Raw genomic sequence first — 24,360 nt, 5'->3', positions numbered from 1 at the left:
TCTGAGAAAACTTATTAAGAATTAGGAAAAAAAACTTAATTTTTTTCGAGGTAGTCTGAAATTTTTATTCGTAACTTTTTACGTTATGAACCGATTTTGCTGATTTTCAATACCAAACTGCTTAGGATAATAATAAATATTTTGGGTGAATTTGGTTGATTTCATTTGCTTAGTTTTAACGTGAGCGTGTTTTAGGCAGACAGACAGACGGACATAGCTAACTCAGAATTTCATAAGGACCCAGAATATATATACTTTGCTGGGTCTTAAATTAATATTTCTTGGTGTTACACACTGAACGACAAACTATTATATGGAGGGTACAAAAATTGGATTTTTAGAAGAAAAAAAATTAGATTTTCAGTAAAAACTTGGATTTTTATTAAAAATTAAGATTTTTGGTATAAATTTGGATTTTTATAAAAATTAAGATTTTTAGTAAACAATTGAATTTTTAATAAAATATTGGATTTTTAGTAAAAAAAATACTTTTTAGTAAAAAAGTGGATTTTTAGTTTACAAATTTTATATTTTAATTTAATTTAAATTTAAAAATTTAATTTTTAGTAAACAATTGGAAATTTAGTAAACATATATATTTAGTTAAAAATCTGATTTTTAGTAAAAAATTTAATTTTTAAATCTATTTAAAATATTTTGATCTATAAAAAAGATTAAGATCATTAAAATTTGTTCCCGATATTTACAAACGAAACTCAACAGATATGTAGTACAATTTTTATTTATTAGCAAAACTCAATAGAATTTTCAACTTTTTTTTTTTTTTTGTTTTTAATTTTTCATTCTTATTAATAAAGTGTAAAAAAATTTCTCAAAAGGTCAAAAGAAATCCCGCAATTCCCGAAAAATTGTAGCCAATATCCCAAAAAAAAATTTTTTTTTTTTTCAAATTTGCACATTTCTCTCGGGGCTGGGAATAATTGGCGGATAAATAGGAAACACGTTAAGACTTCCAAAATTACTTTCCGTTTTCTAATCCCAGCTTTGGGATTTTAGAACATGTGTCCCAAAATTTAAATTTTGATAAAAAATAGGCCGAATTCGGAACTTGAACATATCTGTTATTATTTATATAATATGTATATTTAAAACAATTCACTTCTTAGTTTCAATTTTATTACAATAAACATATGGGCATTTCCACTGAAAAGTTCACCGTGGCTCAAAAACTAAAAGTCATCAAAAATAAAATTTCAACTTCAATTATTATAGAAAAAGATTCAAATTTTATTAAATTAAAGACCCCAAAGCTTTTCTTAACCACTATGATGAGAAATCAGAATTAAAAGTTACAATAATATTTCAGGCACCTTTAATAGCATTTGCTTTTAATAGTTTTTATTATTTTAAAGGCTAATACTTAAATGGACTTTTATCGGAAAATATTTGTTGGAATAATAGTTATCTTAAAACATACAAATATAAAAAGATAAAGATCCTTAAAAGGCAAATTTTCGGTTTTCTTTCATAGACTTTTAAATGTCACGTTCGTCACGTTGAACAGGATTTATCCCGATAACTTCTTAGTTAGCATTCAGAAGTATTCAAAATTTTGAATCTAAATCAAGTTTAGTATATAGAACTCAATTTAAAAGAAAAAAAAATAATTCTATGCGGGGTTATTTTTTGTAGAATTTCAAAGTCTGTCACGTCACAGAAATTCAACAAATGATATTTTTAAGAAATGTATGGAAAAAAGTGATTTTCGGATATCGGCTTTATATGGGCGTTATGACCGATTATTGTATTATCATCAGAAGGGTCAGTAGTTGTACATTTTAAAGTTTTTTGTGTGTTTGTATTATCAGCATGGCGAAATTTTAGTTATATATCCAAGTTTATGGGTATATCAAATGTGGGCTTTGTATGGAAGCTATGCCTAATCATGGACCAATTTAAAAAAAAAATAGGATGAACGATTTTTGTGTATGTCAAAATTATTTGTGTTGAATTTTATGGTGATATAAGGCTTTTTAAAAGTTAATTAATGTTAATTCTTATATTATTCTTATACGGGAGCTATTTTCAACTAAAATGTTATTAAATAGTCGAAATATTTCTCCGATTCCAAAAACGTTCAACAATGTCCGTCCAAAATAAATCTATGGACTAATTAATTTTCAATATTATTGCAAATTTCATCATTGGAAATTTTTGTCACATCACATCACGTCATGTCAGGTCACGTCACACATAACGGCTTGTACAAAAAAATCTGAAAACAATTTTTTAGTTCTAAAAGCTGAAAAACAAATAAAAAAATATTCCAAATTACAATAAAAAAGGTTTTAATCAAATAGCCAGGTGAAACTCGCAGATTTTTACATTCTTGTCAAAAAAGAAATAAGCAACTTCTATTTCTGTCACATCACGTCACGCACTTTAACTACTTATATCTTAGGGCCATTAAGATCTTTCAATTTCTTCTTCCGACCAGTTATAGAGCTATTGAAGCCCTATATAAAAATACAAGAATTTTTAAAAAATATATATGTTTATATATATTTTTCATCTCTTTAAAACGTACGACCGTCACGTTCGTCACGATGGAAATGCAATAAATTTTTAGTGCGCACTCCTTACTTTTAATAAACATTTATGTTCTTTAACATCAGCATGTTAAAATTATGTTTTGAAATCCTAATATATAAGTAGCAAATACTAATTATATTCTATTCTGGTAAGTCAAATTTTTGCTGGGAAATATCTTCAAATTTTGTTTACTACTCTAACAATTAAAAAAAAACTCTAACCAACATCCTAAAACTATACTTCACTTAAACATTAAAAAATAATAAAATAAAACTAAAGTTTTTTTAAATTATATCAAATGCACCAGACACACTTAGAATAACAATAATATGTTAAATTAAAAAAAAAAAAAAAAAACAATACAGCTATTATTTTATTATTTCTGCTTCTTTATTATTTTCTTTTGCAAATCCATAGAACATCATTTTTTGTACAGAATTTAATAAAATCGCGAAAAACTGGTTTTATACAAAATTTTGAATGCAAATCAACGATGGTGAAGGTTTATTAATGTCAATTAAAAATCGAGGAAGAATTTTAATTAAAATGGAAAAAAGTAATATTAGTATAAAAGCAATAGAACGATTTAATTTGAACATTAGTTCAAAATTAAGAACAAAACAAGATTAACACAATGAAGGTAAGATTCGTAAATGTCTTGCAATAAAATAATTTCGCAAAACTAGTAGGAAGTGAGTTGGTTTGTTAATAATTTTATTCTAAACTTTTAGGTTTTCGTTTGTGTTTTGGCTGTTGCCAGCATTTTGGCCACAGCTAATGCCGGATTTTTGGGATTACTAGGAGGTGGTGGCCACGGCGGTGGCGGCTATGGTGGCGGTGGCTACAGTGGTGGTGGTGGCGGTGGCTACAGTGGTGGTGGTGGCGGCTACGGAGGTGGTGGTGGCGGCTACGGAGGTGGCGGTGGCTACAGTGGTGGTGGTGGCGGCTACGGAGGTGGCGGTGGTGGCGGCTACGGAGGTGGCGGTGGTGGCCACGTTGATGTTTACAAAATCATCACTACTACTTCCGGCGGTGGTGGCGGCTACGGTGGTGGCGGCTACGGTGGTGGTGGCGGCGGCTACGGTGGTGGCGGCGGTTATGGTGGCGGTGGCTACGGTGGTGGTGGTAGCTACGGTGGTGGTGGTCATGGCGGAAGTTCTGGCGGTCATGTCAGTGTTTATAAAATCATCACCACTTCCGGCGGCGGTGGTCATGGCTATAGCGGAGGCGGCGGCTACGGTGGTGGCGGTCACGGTGGCGGCTGGAGTTCCGGTGGCGGCTGGTAAACACTTCTAATTTATCTCGTTTTAGTAGATAGAAACGTTAATTTAGAAAAACGAATAAAAACTTTATCATTATTTAAACTTTATCTCATTTATTTCCTCCTTAAATGCTATATTCGGAAGTAGAAAACCACAAATTAGAAGAAAAAAATCGATTAACAGTTTATTATTAATCAAATAAAAAACCACCACTTTTAACATTAATATCATTTATTTGCAAATTTTTTTTCATAATTTAGAATTATAAATCTGCTTGATCAATTAACTTTAAATTACTATAAAATTAAAGAAGACATCAAATTTCTTTTGAAATCTTTAACGTACTTACTGTAAGTTTTTACAGTTTAATAAATATTTAACAAAAAATATGTTTTATCTTGAAAATAAATCATAAAATATTAATTTTCATTATTTTTTAATCAATTTGCCTAACTTATTCGAACAAAAGAATAATGGAAATTTATTTTGAATAATAAATGTTTGTATATCACTAAAATGACAATTAATAATAACATAGGCTTTACTGAATCTTTTGTGTTTAGTTTTGTAAAGAAATACTAGTCCATAATGAATTCATGGAAATTTTGTTTATCAAATTAAAAAATGTTATTAATGTTGATACAGTTGACTCATGCTACTATTGTTTAAAGCAAAACACACAAAAAACTGGTCCGTAAATCTATTTGTTAAATTAATCACTTATTAAAGTAACAAAAAAAGTAAACCGATTCAATCAAATTTTGTTCTATAGTCTAGTCTATAGTCTAGTCTATAGTCTAGTCTAGTCTATAGTCTAGTCTATAGTCTAGTCTATAGTCTAGTCTATAGTCTAGTCTATAGTCTAGTCTAGTCTATAGTCTAGTCTATAGTCTAGTCTATAGTCTAGTCTATAGTCTAGTCTATAGTCTAGTCTATAGTCTAGTCTAGTCTAGTCTATAGTCTAGTCTATAGTCTAGTCTATAGTCTAGTCTATAGTCTAGTCTATAGTCTAGTCTATAGTCTAGTCTACTAGTCTAGTCTATAGTCTAGTCTAGTCAGTCTATAGTCTAGTCCTATAGTCTAGTCTATAGTCTAGTCTATAGTCTAGTCTATAGTCTAGTCTAGTCTAGTCTAGTCTAGTCTATAGTCTAGTCTATAGTCTAGTCTATAGTCTAGTCTATAGTCTAGTCTATAGTCTAGTCTATAGTCTAGCTCTATAGTCTAGTCATAGTCTAGTCTATAGTCTAGTCTATAGTCTAGTCTATAGTCTAGTCATAGTCTAGTCTATAGTTCTAGTCTATAGTCTAGTCTATAGTCTAGTCTATAGTCTAGTCTAGTCTAGTCTATAGTCTAGTCTATAGTCTAGTCTATAGTTCTAGTCTATAGTCTAGTCTATAGTCTAGTCTATAGTCTAGTCATAGTCTAGTCTATAGTTAGTCTATAGTCTAGTCTATAGTCTAGTCTACTAGTCTATAGTCTAGTCTATAGTCTAGTCTATAGTCTAGTCTATAGTCTAGTCTATAGTCTAGTCTATAGTCTAGTCTATAGTCTAGTCTATAGTCTAGTCTATAGTCTAGTCTATAGTCTAGTCTATAGTCTAGTCTATAGTCTAGTCTATAGTCTAGTCTATAGTCTAGTCTATAGTCTAGTCTATATAGTCTAGTCTATAGTCTAGTCTATAGTCTAGTCTATAGCCTAGTCTATAGTCTAGTCTATAGTCTAGTCTATAGTCTAGTCTATAGTCTAGTCTATAGTCTAGTCTATAGTCTGGTCTACATTTTTATTAATCTACCCGCTGCTTTAATCTTCACAGATAAAATTTTATTTAAATCAAAATTAGTAAAAACAACAAAAATTTCACAACAGAAGTCTTTCGTTATCATCAAACTATTGTTTGAATGTTTGAAATCGTAGTACAGACCAAACATCGAATGTCGATTAAATCGTTATAATTTGTTGTCTTACTTATACATATGTATATTTTTCTTCTTCTATGAAGGTCGTCTGTCAACTTTTTTCCGTTTATTGCGTTATAGACAGACACGCATATTTTTAAAGAGGCCTTTAATAAGAGGTCTAATACAAGTATCATGACCTAAAAATATAAAATTCCTATTAAACATGCATTTATTAAAAACGGTTTTGTTTTAAATTATGTTTAGAGAAAATATAAAAGTTTGAGTCATTAGGGATGTGTTCGATTCACAATCTATAATGTGGTGGTTAGTATTATTAAATGGAAGTTAAGAATAACTAGTTTCAGTTAAATAAGTAGTCGGGTGCAAGAAATAGTTTTGCCTTAAATCTGCAATCAAATTATTAACAAAAATGGCATTTAAATTTCTACCTAAACTGATAAAGTATTTAAATAAATAAATTCTTCCATTGTAGCCTTAATGAAAGCAGATTAATAACTTATTGCTAATATTAATTTCGATTGGCAATCAAAATCTAATTTTGGCTATAGTAATAAATCTTTGAAAGGAAAAAAAAAAACAAACTGGTATTTCAAACCTTTTGTGTGTATAGAACTGGAAAGGTGATATAAATAAAGCCAGTTGTTGTATAAACAAGAGGGTGTGCGAATATTATTTAATATACAAAATGTTTATTTTTATAATAAATTAAATATGCATGGATTTATATTTATAATAAACAAATTAAAATATTAACTTAAACATTTACTGCCTTGTTTAAATCTGGTTAATAATAAAATAATTACATTATTTTAAGTGGACGGAAAAATTCCTAGCTACTGAAAAATCGATTAATCTTTATATGCAAAGGTAATAATATATACATAATAACAAACGTTATGAATTTGTTGATATTTTAATTAAGGCTGTGCCGCAGCAAGAATCGATTCGCGCATGGCCGACCATATAATATCCTACAACAATTATAAGTAATTTTCTGAAGTGGACTTTGTATGGGGTCTACACAGAGAGAAAAAAGACATTTTAAAATTATACACGCCTGGTACCAAATTGACACCAAAGTGTTTATAATTTTTCAATAACATTTATTGTCAAAGTATGTACGGATAGTTGACAAACCAACAACAAAAATATAAAAAAGTAAACAACGTTATCAAATCAACAAAAAAATAATAATGTGTTATAAAAGTGACAACGCTATGTTGTCAAACAGAACGTTAAGTTGTCGAAATCACAACGATGCATTGCCGAAATGACACAAAGTGTAATCAAAATAACAACAATGCGTTGTTGCAATGACAACGATGCGTTGTCAAAACTACAGTGGTTGTTTCAAAATGTAAACTGGGTGTTATTTTAATTTTATACACATCCGTTGTATAAATGTTAACAAACGTTACTTTTCTACCGGTTTCTTCCCTCTGTGTGGGATCAAGCGAGGTCTGACTAAATGTTAACAAACGTTGTAAGCTCACTTTTGACAACGGATTGTATCAATTTCGTTACTTTTCTACGGGTTTCTTTAACATGATTTACATGGTTTTATCAACTTAGAAAACTGTATTGAGACGATTGGTATACTTTAAAGTTGGTATATGATCAATATTGTTCAGCTTTACAAAGATAAGTTCAGACTCAAAATAATATCCATAATTAACTTTTACAAAATTTTTGAAAAATTTCAATTGGCCCTATCCATTCCCCATAGGGCATAAAAATATACGTCGAAAAAATATATCACTTTTCAAATTTTTAAATTTTTTAATACAAAACTGTAAATTTTCGATATAAACTAGTGTCATCGTTTGACCACGACATTTACACGGAAGAAAATCATAGATAGAGGCGGTGGTTTATCCCTATTACTATTAAAAATTCATGTAAATTTGTTTGTGAATGGTTTTAGATAATCGACTTGCACCAAAATGATCCGAGAAAAATATTTTCGTTATTAGAACACTACTGGCTACCACGTAGTGATAGGTCCTAATTTTGGTTATAACTCTAGTACTACACTCAAATTTTAATATATTAGCAACAGCAGCTTGAATATATACGCGAAATTTTGATATTCATACGAACAATTTGGGGAAAAACTATATACAATAATGGACGTGGAACCTCCCACATAAAGTAAATGCGTGGTAGCTCTCATACAAAGTATTTTATTTCTCAGTAATTAAAACACATAAGTACTATCTTAATATCCTTCAAAAATACTTTTACAATATATTTGTATATTTGGGACAAAAAAAATCTGGCAAATTAGCAATAATAGTCCTTCCAATAAGAAATAAGTATACAAAAATATAACGGGGAAACAATTGAGGTCTTCAAATTTTATAAGAAGAACTTTATTTGATATTTACAATAATGAAGCTTTTTATTAATATTGCTATAAGGGTAGCAAAGCTCACTGGGTATAGCTAGTTAATATATTTAAGAAAAATAAAACTTTCTAATTTATTCGAAAAATATTTTTTTAACGAAGAACGTCACTATCTATTTTGAATTAAAATCTTCTGAAACATTTAAAACAAGTAAGAGAGTTATTATCGAATCGAATTTAACATATTAAAATTATAATTGACGGACTGACGGACAGACAGACGGACAGACAGACAGACAGACAGACAGACGGACAGACAGACGGACAGACAGACAGACAGACAGACGTACAGAGAGATAAACGGACATGTCGGATCGTCTTAAAATTTTTCCCGGGGACCCAGAAAACATATTCTATACGAAATATAGAATACACATCATCAAAACTTTTTATGTAAAACAAGACAACACAAAACTAGAACAAATCTAATTTCTTCCTGAAATATTTATTATTAACACAGCATAATGTATTATCTATCACCTTGTTCCATTAAAAAAAACTTGTGCTATAAAAACCTTCGCCGGGTCGAACGATCTTAACATCACAGTTGCATGGTTAAAAAGCATTTATAGATTTTGTGTTGGTTTTATATAACAAAATTATTCACAGCTAAAGAAAACAATAAATAAGCAGATTGGTAATGAATTAAGTAATATGACCAAAAAATTTGTACTTGCAATGGCATTAGTTATTGTTGTAATTATAATACGTAAGATGCCTAGAGGCTCTTAATAATGATCATAATTTGATAAGATCAGGCAACAAACATAATAATCGACAACATTATGATTTCACACATACAGGTATATAATTATACCAAATTTATATTTAGTTCAAGTGTTTAATAAAATTATAACAATGAACTAGTAATGCACAATTATTAAATAATTACAAAAGTAACAAAAATAAAACAAGTAAGAAACAAGTAAGAAATTATACTCGGCCGAGGCCGACCATATAATACCCTACACCTGTTATAAAATTAAAATGTGATTTAGTTTTCATTATAAAGCATTTAAGTTGAATTGTACCTTGTCTCATATATACTTAAGCCATTTATTGTTGAATAAAATTGTATACATTTAAGTCATATTTTGAAGGGGGCTTTGTATAGGGGCTAGGGTCAAATGAGGCCCTATCATTAGAAAATTCATCAGGGTCATCAAGGCTAGTATAGAACTTGCAGCTTTTTGTCGAGATACGAGTATATTAACCATAACTATGAACTTAAAAGCCCTATTCAACGGGTTCAGTTGTATGGGGGCTAGGTGAAATAATGAACCGATGTTAACCATTTTCAATAGTCTTCGTCTCCGGTACCATAGAAGATCATGTACCGAATTTCATTGAATTATCTTCAAAATTGCGACCTGTAGTTTGATTACAAGGTTTACAAGCCCTATTCGAGGGTTCAGTTGTATGGGGGTTAGGTGAAATAATGGACCGATCTTAACCATTTTCAATAGGCTTCGTCCCTGGGACAATAGAAGATCATGTACCGAATTTCATTGAATTATCTTCAAAATTGATTACAAGGTTTACATGGACGGACAGACGGATGGACGGACATAGCTAAATCGACTCAGAAAATGATTCTAAGCCGATTGGTATACTTTAAGGTATAGGACCAATATTATTGTGTGTTACAAACATCAGCACAAACCCAATATACCCTCCCCACTGAAGTGGTGTAGGGTATAATGAAACACAAAAAATTGTGTGAAGTACTTCATTGAATACTGCTGCAAAACTTACTGTTTGCAGATACTTAAGTATTTAAATAATATTTCGAGGTTCGAAAAAAAAATAAAATTGGCATTCATAAATAATTATGTAGGTGAATATTGATATAAGTCACATATGTATGTTTGACTACTTTAAATTCAATATTATTTTATATGTAAATAATATTATCGAAGAACTACATCAAATTTGTATATTTTATATTTGATAAATTATGTTACATACATAGCTTGTTTAAACCATTTATTTGTCCTGTTCTTCGAAATCAAGTTTATAACTTTAGCCTAATCATAAACCTACAAAATATCTCCTTATTGAGATACTGAGAGTCTAGTTGCAAACTAAAGTCCTCAGGCCTTCGTCCCCAAAACTTTTGTTGGGTTACATCATAGTAGCCATCTGCTGCGTGACGGGCTATTCTTATCTTTTCTTAATTTTTAATAGTTAACAATTATGAAACTTTTGTTAATTATAAAATTTATTCAAATACTAAATAAATCGAACACAAATTAAGCATAAAAAAACAGTAGCCGCCACAATAACAATAAAAATGTTTAAGAAGTTTATTTTTAGGCACAAAAGTCATAAAAAAAAATATTTATGAATATGCACAAATAGATGATTATAATTATAATTATAATTATGATAATGATAATGATTTGTTTTCATAAAGTTGTTAAAACAAGAAATGGTAATATTTGAAAAATTATACGAGGTTATAGAAATCTCTTAATATTGTGTCTTTTATATTGAGTGGATAGGCACACTTATCTATAGAGTAGCCAGATTTAAAATTAATATTAAAATCCCAAATCGGAAATAAATATTTTCCATATTTTTTAATAAATGTCAGAATTTTTACTTAAAAATATTATTTAAGACAAATTAGTTGCATTCTATAATACAACAATATCACTTACAAATAACATTAAAAAAAAATAACATAAAAAGTACTTCTTGGGAATGAGTTCAGAAGTAGTGAATTTGGAATTAAATTAAAAGCCTGTGTTAAAATCATCACTTCTTCAAGTATTTTTCAGTATCTTCATGAAGTAAATTCTATTTCTTTTTCGCTTCAAATATACATATGCTATAGATAAAATATATATAAAAATATAAACTTACTTGCTGTGTGATAAAAGGACCCTGTAAAGAAAAAAAGAAAATGTTTAATGCAATATTCAGTGATCTTAAAATTACAATATATCATGCTAATTAATCATACGTGGTTATTTTCATATTTCAGAAATGCAATGCACATTGGTATAGGGAAAAAATAGACGGAAATAATTCTGTAACTTCTAAACGGTTAGTCCGATTTAAATGATGGTGCTGTCGACTTTAAGTTCTGAATTTGTATCTGACGGGCCTACCGGGGGAGCGGCCAGAGGTCCCCAAAGTAAGACACCTCGTTTTCGAAAATTTATAAATTTTCTAGCAATTCAGATATTCATAGAAGACTTTTTAAAAAATGTGCCAAAATAGTTTTTTGTTAAATTTTTGAATTTAAATAAAATGTCCATTTATGAATATTTACAGATATATTTTCTTTCTCATTGGGAATGTAAAACTAAAGAGAAATTTTAAAATCTGTTATCACGAATCTCTCAATTCCTAAAAAAAGTTTTGAAAAATCGCAAATATGGTATACAAGCCACACCAGGGCCAGGGTTATCGAAACCCTTTGTGAAATAATTAAGAATATATTGGGTCATCTAAAATGGGTTACTATAATTGATATTGATTTTACGATTTGAGAATTTTTGGCCTAAAGATCGGTATAAACAATTTTTATTTTTTTAACTTAAAATATTTCATGTAAAGTTAACTTTTCAAAAAGTATAAATTCTTTATATATCTTCTTAAAATTGTTTAAAGATAACTTTAAAAAAAAACTTTAAAAAATAAAGAACGTACTCTTTTCCCAAAAAATTACCGAAAAATCAAAGTTTTAAGGTTTTTATACCCACCATCAAAAAAGTCATTCCGTTTGTAACACATCGAATATATACCCACAAAAGTATATATATTCTGCGTCCTTATTAAATTCTAAGATGATCTAGCCATGTCCGCCCGTCTGTCTGTTGAAAGCACGATAGAGTCCGAACGAAACAAGCTAGAGGGTTGAAATTTTCTACAAATATTCTCTATAGATAAGGTTTGTTTGGTATTGAAAATGGGCAATATTGGTCAACGTTTTCGGATAACCCCCATACAAGTGGGCCCCCGAAAAACAGCTTTAACGGGCATATCTGCTTTAAAAGTACGAGTATAGCGATGAAATTCGACATAAATAAGTTTAATATGAGCCAAAATCTCCCGAACAAATTTTATGAGGATCGGTCCATAATTAACCCTACCCCCCATATAAGGTCCCTCTAAGAAAACGACTAAAACGCTCATAACTTGCTTAAAAATGATAGCAATGCAACGAAATTCGACATAAACAAGTTTTAGGGGAACTAAAATCTCTCTGAAAAAGTTTATGGAGATCGGCCAATAATTGACCCTACCCCACATAGAAGGTTCCCAACAGAAAATTACTTTATAGCTCATAACTTGCATCGAAATTGCAGTAAATCAACGAAAGTCAGCATAAACAAGTTTTAGAGGAATCTAAATCTCTCTACCAAATTTTATTATGATCGGTCCATAATTGACCATACCTCCTATATAAGCTCCCTTTCAGAAAATGACTTTAACGCTTATAACTTGCTTCAAAATGGTAGTTAAGCAACGAAATTCGACATAAATAAGTTTTAGGGGAACTAGAATATCTCTCCCATATTTTATGGAGATCGGCCCATAATTGACACTACCCCCCATATAAGGTTCTTCTGAGAAAATACTTAAAAGTTCATAATTTGCTTAAAAATTCCAGCATATCATCGAAATTGACATAAACATGTTATATCTCTGCCAGATATTAAGAGGCTCGGTACATAATTGATTCTACCACCATAAAAGGCCCTCCTATAAAATGGCTTTAACGCTCATAACTATAACTTGATTCAATATAAAAAAACAACTTCTTCAAAATTATAGTAAAGAAATGAAGTTCGACATAAACAAGTTTTATAGGAACATAATTCTAATTCTTTTTTTGAGAATCGGTCCATAATTTACCTTATCCCTTTTAAATTTACCATATCCCCTTTAAGCCGTTTAGAAGTTACAGAATTATTTCCCTCTATTTTTTTATACCACTGTGCAACGTGACAGAAAAAAATTCAAAGCAGATGGGCAATTTCATATCAAGTGACCCAAATCAAAAAATTGATTTTTACGAAATTTGCACCAATGGTAGTACTATTGGATGGTAGGCCAAACACAAATTTTCAGCGCTATCGGTCCACAACTGCCGGACTTAGAATAGAATCAGATAGAAGAAATAGCTATCTGAACTCCTTTGTACAATTTTTGCTAGGACCAATAGGTGGAAAGTTACACGCATTTGAATAAAACCCTGTATGACCAAAATGTCCAACTTTCACCCCCTCTAAATCCGGCAGTTCTGGACCGATAGCACTGAAAATTTGTGTCTGGCCTACTATCTAATAGTACTAATCTTGGTGTAAATTTCGTCAAAATCGATTTTTTGAGTTGGGTCACTTGATATGAAATTGCTCATATGTATGTATGTATGTATGTATGTATTTGGGCCATTTCGTGTTTTATATACAATTTCTTGATATTAAGTAAAGTAATTTTCTGAAAGGATATTTTATGGAGACTAGGGTCAAAAACGAAATCAATGTAGATGGGGTCCCGTCTATAAACAATTAACCCATTATTAGTTATATAAGTTTTGTAATCGACTAATGTTTTGGTAAATTATTCAACAGTTATACAAATTATAGGCTTATCATAAATATCTCTTATAACCGTAATTCGAATTTCATTTGTAATATAAATATTATGGGTTATAATATTGTGGGACAGCATATCAACTATTTGTATTATTTTGAACTAAATTATCTGAAATTTGGTGAATTATTAAAGTGGTAGATCTAGTATTTTATTTAATATAACTTAATTTAACGAGTAGAGCTAGTATATACATACATATTTAATTAATTTGTTGTAAAGTTTTACATTTTTCATTTGTAATACTAATGAATAAATATAACAACATTATACACCTACTAACAGACTATCATTCTTTCAACAACCTTGTTAAATATTTTAATACTCAATCTATAATATATTCCAAAACAAATGAAGTAAATTAACTATCTGGCAGCATTTTATTTATAATCATTGATGTAAAAATTAATGCACAAATATTTTGAACATATTTTCAAAATCTTCAACCTTAAGTTTAGTTAAGTCTAAACTGCTCTTAGCATTAACAAATTTGATTATTTAAATTTTCTTACTCTTAATATGTCTATAAGATACATACATAATTACATATGTATGTTGTGCTTGCAAACATATCATTTTTGAAGAGTAAGTAGTTTGAAAAATTGAAAGTGTTGCAGTTTAAGAGCTATAACTCCTTCAAGATTTTAATTTTGTATATAAAGTTAACAAATTTTACGATTTAGTTATCAATTTCAGTTGAGCTCTCATCGAATATTCACTAAAAAAAACTTAAACTAAACAAAGCTAAACATGAAGGTGCGTTTATTGAAAATATATTACAAAAAAGTTTCTCAGGAATATTATTGCCAAACACCACGGATTATAGGCAATAATGTTCAAGAACAAACTTTTGGGAACTAAAAAAAACAACAGCTTAATATTCATAAAACATTCTAAAAATAACTGATTTTATTATCAACTCTTTCAGGTTTTCGTATGTTTGTTAGCCCTTTGCGCAGTTGCCAATGCCGGTTTCTTAGGAGGTGGCGGCGGTGGTGGTGCTGGTGGTTGGTCCAGCGGTGGTGGTAGCAGTGGAGGCTGGTCTAGCGGTGGTGGTGGTGGCGGCTTCTCTGCTGGTCCCGTTAAAATTATTAAAGTCATTTCCGAAGGTGGATCTGGCGGTCATGGTGGTGCCGGCGCTGGTGGTTGGTCTTCAGGAGGCTCCGGCGGTTTCGGCGGCGGCTATGGTGGCGGCCATGGCGGTGGTTATGGCGGTGGTCATGCCGGTGGTGATGTTCAAATCATTAAAGTCATTTCCCAAGGTTCCTCCGGTGGCGGCCATGGCGGTAGTGGTGGTTGGTCTTCTGCACCTGCTCCCGCTCCAGCTCCTGTTAAAATCATCAAGGTCATCTCTGAAGCTGCTCCCTCTGGTGGTGCTGGCGGTTGGTCATCTGGCGGTGGTGCTGGTGGTTGGTCCGCTGGCGGTAGTGGTGGCTGGTAAATCCGTTACCTCTTCATTGCCCATTCCTGAAACTCGATTGTTTAGTTAGCTTTGTGATATTTTTTTTTACTGAAACATCGAAATCGACCATTTGTTATTGTTATTATATCTCACTTCATTTTTGAAGTTCTATCATTTTCACACTCTATTAGTTAAATAAAGCTCTTTTTTGTTATATGAAAAAAAAAAAAATATTTTTCTTTTATAATTTTTTTCCATAGGAAAACATTCAATGATTGAATTAAGCATAAAAAATGCACCAAACTGTATTCTTCATTACCAGGAATTTTAAAGCTGTAACGCAAAATTTTGATTTTCAAATAAGTAGCACTACATTTTCTAAAATTAGTACCTTTTAGTATTAAAAGTACTAAAATACCTTCCGTTTTTTATTCTATTGACTACTTAGTCTATTGTATGGACTATGGAATTGTTAATTGACTAATACATGCACAAGGGTACAAACTAGTTTATTGACTAATCTATGGATCGTAAGTATATAGTTCGACGGTCGAAGTCTATTTAAAATGGTTTACTTCGGTCCATTATTCCACATATCCCCATCCATATATCTATATAAAATCATATTTTGGAAATCACTTTTACTTAAAAAAATCTTAAAAATTAAGATAAAATTTAACACAATACGTTGTTGGTATTGAGATCTTTTATCTCAACGAATATATACAAATAAAAAACTATTTTAGACAATGTTCCATATGAGGAACATATAGCTCCCATAATAATGTATGTACATAGTCTCGGAAAATGAATTTATTGTTAGAATAAAATATCGGTATTATCACATAATATTGCACAAATAAAACTAATATCAAAAGAAATCGTATTACCAACTAAAACCTAGATCGGTCCATAAGCTCCCATATAAGGTCCACATCAGAAAATTAATTAAACGAACGTAATTCATTATCAAATAACAATATCGGGACAAAATTGAACACGAATATGTTGTATATGTATATAAATCATTCTGCTAGTTTTTTTTCGGTATCGGTCCATAATTGGTCATTGCTTTCACATGAAGTCCATTTCCGAAATTCATGAACGATTATTAATATCGGGATAAGATTCCACTTCTTCTAAGATTATTATTTAATATTTCCAAATTTATAAAATTAAAATTTCTATAAATAATGGACGTGTTAATAAAACAAACTGGCTTATATGTATGTGAAGGGCATTTAAGCTTCGCCATAGCCAAATAAATCACTCTAACTAAAGATATCACTAAAACAACGATCACTTTCTAACGAATAGATCTAAACATTTAATTTGTAACCTTAAGTGTAGTTAAGTCTAAACTGATTATGTAAAATTTCTTACTCTTAATATGTCTATAAGATATGTACATAATTACCAGTGTTGCCAGGTTAGTCTTTTTTAAGGCTTAATTTAGCCTTTTTATTTATCATTTAGCCTCAAAATTTATGTTTTAGCTTTAGATTTATTTAACCCTAAAAAGGCTAAAATTTTAGAATTTTCATTAAATATTTAAGAATTTATAATAAGAACATTTACAAATACATTTAGATTTAAAATTTTTTGTAACAAATGGGTTATTTATTTTGGATATTGGATTTTAAATATAATTAGAGTAAATTTCATTTGTTTTACAACTTTTAACTCATTTCCGGCAGGTGTTTCTGTTGTCAGATGAGATACAATTTTAGACAAATTAATTTTATATTCTTATGAATAAAATAAAACTAATCAAAAAAAAAAAAAAATCAATATTTTTGGTACATATTCTCTTTTGTTCCAGAAATTAATGCAACAACAATGAATCCATAGTCGCACTTGACCGATACTTTCAAGCATTTATAAGTATAATTAAATAAAGCTTTTATGTTATTTGTTTTTGATTTGGATACATTTAAAAAATTTATTGACATTTAAAAAAAAAAAAAATTTTAGAGAAGCTTTATATGAGGACTAAGGGCAAATATGGACTGAACTCCATAAAATTTGCTGAATTTTGTCGCTATATTATTGTTTATAAGTGAATTGATATGCTAGTAATTTTCAGAAGGGAGCATTGTATGAGGGCTAGGGTCGAATGAGATCCGACACCACGAAAAGTGGTAGGCTCATCAGTACTTATAAAAAACTAAAATAAATAGTTGTGCTTTTTTCGAGATACCGGTATATTTAACATAATTAGGAGCTCAAAAACCCTATTCGGGGGCTTCAGTTCTATGGGGTCTAGGTGAAAACTAAAGTGGTTTATGGTATAAATAAAAACATTTTATTAAATTCTGGAACAATTGGTCATTTTAGATCTTGGGCCCATTCTAGGACTTTCGAAAATCATTGGTTTATGGTCGGGAATTCCCTATTATTATTTTTCACTTGTTTTAATACGAATTTTTAAGGTATAAACATTTAGCCTTTTTCTAGTCTTATTTTTTTAAGCCATTTTTTAATGTCCGATTTATTTCTGAAGCTCCTGGCAACACTGATAATTACATATGTATGTATTTTGTGCATGCAAGCATATAGATGCATACATATTTAGGTATGTATGTATGTATGTATATCATTTTTGAAGAGTAGTTAGAAAAATTGAATTTGTAATGTTGCAGTTTAAGAGCTATAAGCCCTTCATGATTTTAATTTTTACGATTTAGTTATCAATTTCAGTTGAGCTCTCATCGAATATTCACTAAAAAAAAAACTTAAACTAAACAAAGCTAAACATGAAGGTGCGTTTATTAGAAATATATTACAAAAAAGATTTTACATTACAAAGAAGTTTCTCAGGAATATTATTGCCAAACACCAGTGATTATAGGCAATAGTGTTCAAGGACAAACTTTTTGGAATTAAAGAAAAACAAAAAAAAAAAAACAACAGCTGAATATTAATAAAACGTTCTAAAAATTAACTGATTTTATTATCAAATCTTTCAGGTTTTCGTATGCTTGTTAGCCCTTTGCGCAGTTGCCAATGCCGGTTTCTTAGGAGGTGGCGGCGGTGGTGGTGCTGGTGGTTGGTCCAGCGGTGGTGGTGGTAGCAGTGGAGGCTGGTCCAGCGGTGGCGGTGGTGGTGGCGGTTTCTCTGGTGGTCCCGTTAAGATTATTAAAGTCATTTCCGAAGGTGGATCTGGCGGTCATGGTGGTGCCGGTGCAGGTGGTTGGTCTTCAGGAGGCTCCGGCGGTTTCGGCGGCGGCTATGGTGGCGGTCATGGCGGTGGTTATGGCGGTGGTCATGGCGGTGGTCATGCCGGTGGTGATGTTCAAATCATTAAAGTCATTTCCCAAGGTTCCTCCGGTGGCGGTCATGGCGGCCATGGCGGTAGTGGTGGATGGTCTGCTGCTCCTGCTCCCGCTCCAGCTCCTGTTAAAATCATCAAGGTCATCTCTGAAGCTGCTCCCTCTGGTGGTGCTGGCGGTTGGTCCGCTGGCGGTAGTGGTGGCTGGTAAATCCGTTACCTCTTCATTGCCCATTCCTGAAACTCGATTGTTTAGTTAGCTTTGTGATATTTTTTTTACTGAAACATCGAAATCGACTATTTGTTATTGTTATTATATCTCACTTCATTTTTGAAGTTCTATCATTTTCACACTCTATTAGTTAAATAAACCTCTTTTTTGTTATATAAAAAAAAAACATTTTTTTCTAATTCATTTACATAGGAAAACATTGAAAGATTTAATTAAGAAAAAAAATTCCCAAACTGATTACTTCATTACATGGAATTTAAAAACAATTTTTTTTATCGCAAAAGTTTGATTTTCAAATAGCACTACCAAAAATAATACCTTTTAGTATTAAAATTACTAAAATACTTTAAATTTTTTAATCTATTGACAACTTAGTCTATTGTGTGAACTATGGAATTGTTTGTATATTAGTTTACTATATAGTACGAGGGTCGAAGCCTATTTAAAATGGTTTACTTCGGTCCATTATTCCATATTCGGAAGTAGCTTCCATATTATAATATGGAAGTTGTGTCGATATAAATTCATCTTTTGGAAATCACTTTCATTTTAAAAAAAATCTCTTAAATATTAAGATAAAACTTAACACAAAAAGTGGGTATTTAGTTATTCTATCTCAGCGAATGTATGCACAATGAAGCGTTCCCACGACAATCGGTTCTTCGCACCAGAACGACTCGGAGTTCAACGAACAACGACCAAGGATTGTCAACCCAGCCACATCGAAATATTTTAAAAATTTGTTGCAGATCTTTTATAGATTCTATAGTTAGTTAGTTAGTTAGTTAGTTAGTTAGTTAGTTAGTTAGTTAGTTAGTTAGTAGTTAGTTAGTTAGTTAGTTAGTTAGTTAGTTAGTTAGTTAGTTAGTTAGTTAGTTAGTTAGTTAGTTAGTTAGTTAGTTAGTTAGTAGTTAGTTAGTTAGTTAGTAGTTAGTTAGTAGTTAGTTAGTTAGTTAGTTAGTAGTTAGTAGTTAGTTAGTTAGTTAGTTAGTTAGTTAGTAGTTAGTTAGTTAGTTAGTAGTTAGTTAGTTAGTTAGTTAGTTAGTTAGTTAGTAGTTAGTTAGTTAGTTAGTTAGTTAGTTAGTTAGTTAGTTAGTTAGTTAGTTAGTTAGTTAGTTAGTTAGTTAGTTAGTTAGTTAGTTAGTTAGTTAGTTAGTTAGTTAGTTAGTTAGTTAGTTAGTTAGTTAGTTAGTTAGTTAGTTAGTTAGTTAGTTAGTAGTTAGTTAGTTAGTTAGTTAGTTAGTTAGTTAGTTAGTTAGTTAGTTAGTAGTTAGTTAGTTAGTTAGTTAGTTAGTTAGTTAGTTAGTTAGTTAGTTAGTTAGTTAGTTAGTTAGTTAGTTAGTTAGTTAGTTAGTTAGTTAGTTAGTTAGTTAGTTAGTTAGTTAGTTAGTTAGTTAGTTAGTTAGTTAGTTAGTTAGTTAGTTAGTTAGTTAGTTAGTAGTTAGTTAGTTAGTTAGTTAGTTAGTTAGTTAGTTAGTTAGTAGTTAGTTAGTTAGTTAGTTAGTTAGTTAGTTAGTTAGTTAGTTAGTTAGTTAGTTAGTTAGTTAGTTAGTTAGTTAGTTAGTTAGTTAGTTAGTTAGTTAGTTAGTTAGTTAGTTAGTTAGTTAGTTAGTTAGTTAGTTAGTTAGTTAGTTAGTTAGTTAGTTAGTTAGTTAGTTAGTTAGTTAGTTAGTTAGTTAGTAGTTAGTTAGTTAGTTAGTTAGTTAGTTAGTTAGTTAGTTAGTTAGTTAGTTAGTTAGTTAGTTAGTTAGTTAGTTAGTTAGTTAGTTAGTTAGTTAGTTAGTTAGTTAGTAGTTAGTTAGTTAGTTACTAGTTAGTTAGTTAGTTAGTTAGTTAGTTAGTAGTTAGTTAGTTAGTTAGTTAGTTAAAAATATATATGAATATGAATTTCTAAAATATTCATGCTAGGAACATACATACATTTTAACATACATGGTCTTGACTGAATAATATTCTGTAAGTTGGTACTCTTTGGTACTTTTCCATTCTTCAAATGGTACCTTTTGGATTTTCTATAATGGTTAACCGGAACACATGACACACGGTCCTTATTAAATGAGAATTTATTGAGAGAGATTTTTGTACTTTTTCGTTTTTCCGATGGTACTTTTTGTTATTTTTACGATATTGAACATCGAAATATAAAATTTAAAATGTAGGGACCTTAGTGAATGAGAATCTACTATTTTTAATATTCTATAAAAGTAAGCTAAATTTTTTATGTATTTAATTTTGGTAAGGTTAGCACCCAGGGTATGCTAGTAATGTATATAAGAATTAAACATAAAAGGAATAAGCTCAATACCTCTCATAGTTTTGCCGTACCTATAAAATAGTGCAAAAATTAATACTTAATATTAATTAAGAAAAAAAAAACTCGAAAATGTGCAATTTTTTCCCATATAAACGCATTTTCAAACTTTGGCGGCGATGCGCGGTGATTCTCGGAAAATGAATTTATTTTTAGAATAGAATATTGGTATTATCACACAATTTTGCACAAATAAAACTAATATCAAAAGAAATCGTATTACCAACTAAAACCTAGATCGGTCCATAAGCTTCCATATAACATCCACATCCGAAAATTAATTAAACGAACGTAATTCATTATCAAATAACAATATCGGGACAAAATTGAACACGAATATGTTGTATATGTATATAAATCATTCTGCTAGTTTTTTTCGGTATCGGTCCATAATTGGTCATAGCTTTCACATGAAGTCCATTTCCGAAAATCATGAACGATTATTAATATCGGGATAAGATTCCACACGGATATGTTTTTTTTTAATCTTTCTAAGATTATTATTTAATATTTCCAAATTTATAAAATTAAAATTTCTATAAATATCCGACGTGTTAATAAAAAAAACTGGCTTATATGTATGTGAAGGGCATTTAAGCTTCGCCATAACTCTAACTAAAACAACGATCCCTTTCTAACGAATAGATCTAAACATTTATTTTGTATGTTGTTAATTTTAAATTTTCCATTTGTAACACTAATGAATAAATTTTACAACATTATACACCTATCACTCTTTCAACAACCTTCCCAAATTAATGAAGCATTTATTTAATATCTGGCACAATTTTATTTATAATTATTGATGTAAAAATTAATGCACAAATATTTTGAGCAGATTTTCAAAATCTTCAACCTTAAGTGTAGTTAAGTCTAAACTGCTCTTAGCATTAACAAATTTGATTATGTAAAATTTCTTACTCTTAATATGTCTATAAGATACATACATAATTACATATGTATGTATTTTGTGCATGCAAACATATAGACACATACATATCGATGTATGTATGTATATCATTTTTAAAGAGTAGTTTGAGAAATTGAAAGTGTAATGTTGCAGCTTAAGAGCTATAAGCCCTTCAAGATTTTAATTTTGTATATAAAGTTAACAAATTTTACGATTTAGTTATCAATTTCAGTTGAGCTCTCATCGAATATTCACTAAAAAAACTTAAACTAAACAAAGCTAAACATGAAGGTGCGTTTATTAGAAATATATTACAAAAAAAGATTTTACATTACAAAGAAGTTTCTCAGGAATATTATTGCCAAACACCAGAGATTATAGGCAATAGTTTTCAAGGACAAACTTTTTGGAATTAAAGAAAAAAAAAACAGCAACTGAATATTAATAAAACGTTCTAAAAATTAACTGATTTTATTATCAACTCTTTCAGGTTTTCGTATGCTTGTTAGCCCTTTGCGCAGTTGCCAATGCCGGTTTCTTAGGAGGTGGCGGCGGTGGTGGTGCTGGTGGTTGGTCCAGCGGTGGTGGTGGTGGTAGCAGTGGAGGCTGGTCTAGCGGTGGTGGTGGTGGCGGCTTCTCTGGTGGTCCCGTTAAAATTATTAAAGTCATTTCCGAAGGTGGATCTGGCGGTCATGGTGGTGCCGGTGCTGGTGGTTGGTCTTCAGGAGGCTCCGGCGGTTTCGGCGGCGGCTATGGTGGCGGTCATGGCGGTGGTTATGGCGGTGGTCATGGCGGTGGTCATGCCGGTGGTGATGTTCAAATCATTAAAGTCATTTCTCAAGGTTCCTCCGGTGGCGGTCATGGCGGCCATGGCGGTGGATGGTCTGCTGCTCCTGCTCCCGCTCCAGCTCCTGTTAAAATCATCAAGGTCATCTCTGAAGCTGCTCCCTCTGGTGGTGCTGGCGGTTGGTCATCTGGCGGTGGTGCTGGTGGTTGGTCCTCTGGCGGTAGTGGTGGCTGGTAAATCCGTTACCTCTTCATTGCCCATTCCTGAGACTCGATTGTTTAGTTAGCTTTGTGATATTTTTTTACTGAAACATCGAAATCGACTATTTGTTATTGTTATTATATCTCACTTCATTTTTGAAGTTCTATCATTTTCACACTCTATTAGTTAAATAAACCACTTTTTTGTTATATAAAAAATTATACTTTTTTTTAAATTAACATAGTAAAACATTCAATTACTGAAATGTTTCAATCAAACAAAAAATTTCACAATTTTTAAGCGCAAAATTAACATTTTTTTAATAATACTACATTTTCCAAAAAATAGTATCTTTAAGTATTAAAAGTAATAAAATACCTTTCTTTTTTTAATCTATTAACTAGTCGGTTGAGTGGACTGTGGAATTTTTTACAAACTAGTTTATTGACTAGTCTATGGACAAGTCTCTTGACTAGTTTGTGGACTAATCTATGAACTGTTCTATTAGAGTAGTCTGTTAAGTTGTCTATGTACTGATCTATGAAACTAGTCAGATCTATAACTAGTCAGTACTATTATATGAACTAGTCTATTGACTAGACAGTGGACTAGTCTATTGACTAAACTATACATTTTTATGGAGTTGTCAATAGAATAATCTATGGACTAGTCTATTGACCACTTTTATGGACTATTTAGTGTATTGGCTATACTATGAACTAGTCAACCACTTCTTGAAATACTCCATAGAGTAGCCTATAGACTACTCTATGGAGTTGTCTATCGATTACTTTATGGACTATTTTATGGAACTCTATGAAAAAGTCTATTGACTAATCTATAAACTATTGATTATACTTTGAACTGGAAATAGACCTGACTACCCAATGAACTAGTATATATACATTACTTTATGGAGTTGTCAATAGAATAGTCTAGAGACCACTTTATATACTATTCTAGAGACTAGACTAGTATTAATATATGGCAGTTGACTACTCTATGAAGTAGAACATTGTCTGGTCTATGAACTAGTCAACAGACTAAATTATTGACTATTCTCTGCTATAGTCTACAAACTAACTAACTAACAAAACTAGTTACAGAGAATTGTAAAAATTGATAAACAGTTTAATTGGTACAACTAATTACAATTACAACTGTAATTGGTTGCAAAACCCCAATCTAATTAAATAGATAACTGAATCAAGCTAACCGATGATTGGATAACTAAAGAAATGAACACTGAAACTAACCTTTTCATGGAAAGAGCTTAATTAGATGTAATGAACTTTTAACAATATATCGTCACCTGAAATGCAAAAGGGCGTAACAACACTTTTCATAATTTTACAACAGAGACAAAGAATTAAATATGTAATATGAAAGCCATTGTTTTTATAAAAACAACATTTTCTTACAAGTTTTGTATCCCAACAGCGATAAACACGATTGAATATAACTTTATTGCCTGGGATTACATATTATGTTGCTT

The 24,360-nt window shown here is 30.7% G+C and overlaps 3 protein-coding genes across 4 annotated transcripts; all 3 read left to right on the top strand.

Annotated features, from left to right (window-relative positions):
• The first annotated feature begins 3,114 nt into the window (after positions 1-3,114).
• Positions 3,115-3,917, top strand: LOC119606885 (glycine-rich cell wall structural protein-like). Of its 2 annotated transcripts, none has more exons than XM_037960541.1 (3): positions 3,115-3,193; positions 3,285-3,357; positions 3,448-3,917. In XM_037960541.1, the coding sequence occupies exons 1-3, from the start codon at positions 3,188-3,190 to the stop codon at positions 3,837-3,839; spliced, it is 471 nt and encodes a 156-aa protein (XP_037816469.1). In that variant the 5' UTR covers positions 3,115-3,187; the 3' UTR covers positions 3,840-3,917. The 2 variants fall into 2 exon arrangements, with proteins under 2 accessions (XP_037816469.1, XP_037816468.1); XM_037960540.1 differs by having other exon boundaries at positions 3,285-3,360.
• Positions 3,918-14,229: 10,312 nt separating this feature from the next.
• LOC119606884 (glycine-rich protein DOT1-like) lies at positions 14,230-15,362 on the top strand. Its single transcript, XM_037960539.1, has 2 exons — positions 14,230-14,507; positions 14,680-15,362. Exons 1-2 carry the CDS (start codon positions 14,502-14,504, stop codon positions 15,190-15,192), a joined length of 519 nt encoding a protein of 172 aa, XP_037816467.1. The 5' UTR covers positions 14,230-14,501; the 3' UTR covers positions 15,193-15,362.
• Positions 15,363-22,098: 6,736 nt separating this feature from the next.
• LOC119606883 (glycine-rich cell wall structural protein-like) lies at positions 22,099-23,056 on the top strand. Its single transcript, XM_037960538.1, has 2 exons — positions 22,099-22,168; positions 22,368-23,056. The coding sequence occupies exons 1-2, from the start codon at positions 22,163-22,165 to the stop codon at positions 22,899-22,901; spliced, it is 540 nt and encodes a 179-aa protein (XP_037816466.1). The 5' UTR covers positions 22,099-22,162; the 3' UTR covers positions 22,902-23,056.
• Positions 23,057-24,360: the final 1,304 nt, after the last annotated feature.

Source organism: Lucilia sericata, unplaced genomic scaffold (genome assembly GCF_015586225.1).
Source record: "Lucilia sericata isolate MDLA Ls3-8-SP2 unplaced genomic scaffold, ASM1558622v1 Contig000632F_arrow, whole genome shotgun sequence".
Taxonomy (NCBI): Eukaryota; Metazoa; Arthropoda; class Insecta; order Diptera; family Calliphoridae; genus Lucilia; species Lucilia sericata.
The sequence above is the reverse complement of the archived record's forward strand: the minus strand, read 5'-3'. Positions and strand labels throughout refer to the sequence as shown.

Bases quoted from the DNA above. Each gene is read 5' to 3' on its own strand.
- LOC119606885 (XM_037960540.1), top strand. The intron at 3,361-3,447 runs GTGGCCACGGCG...GCGGCTACGGAG, and splicing joins TTTGGGATTACTAGGAGGTG to GTGGTGGTGGCGGCTACGGA.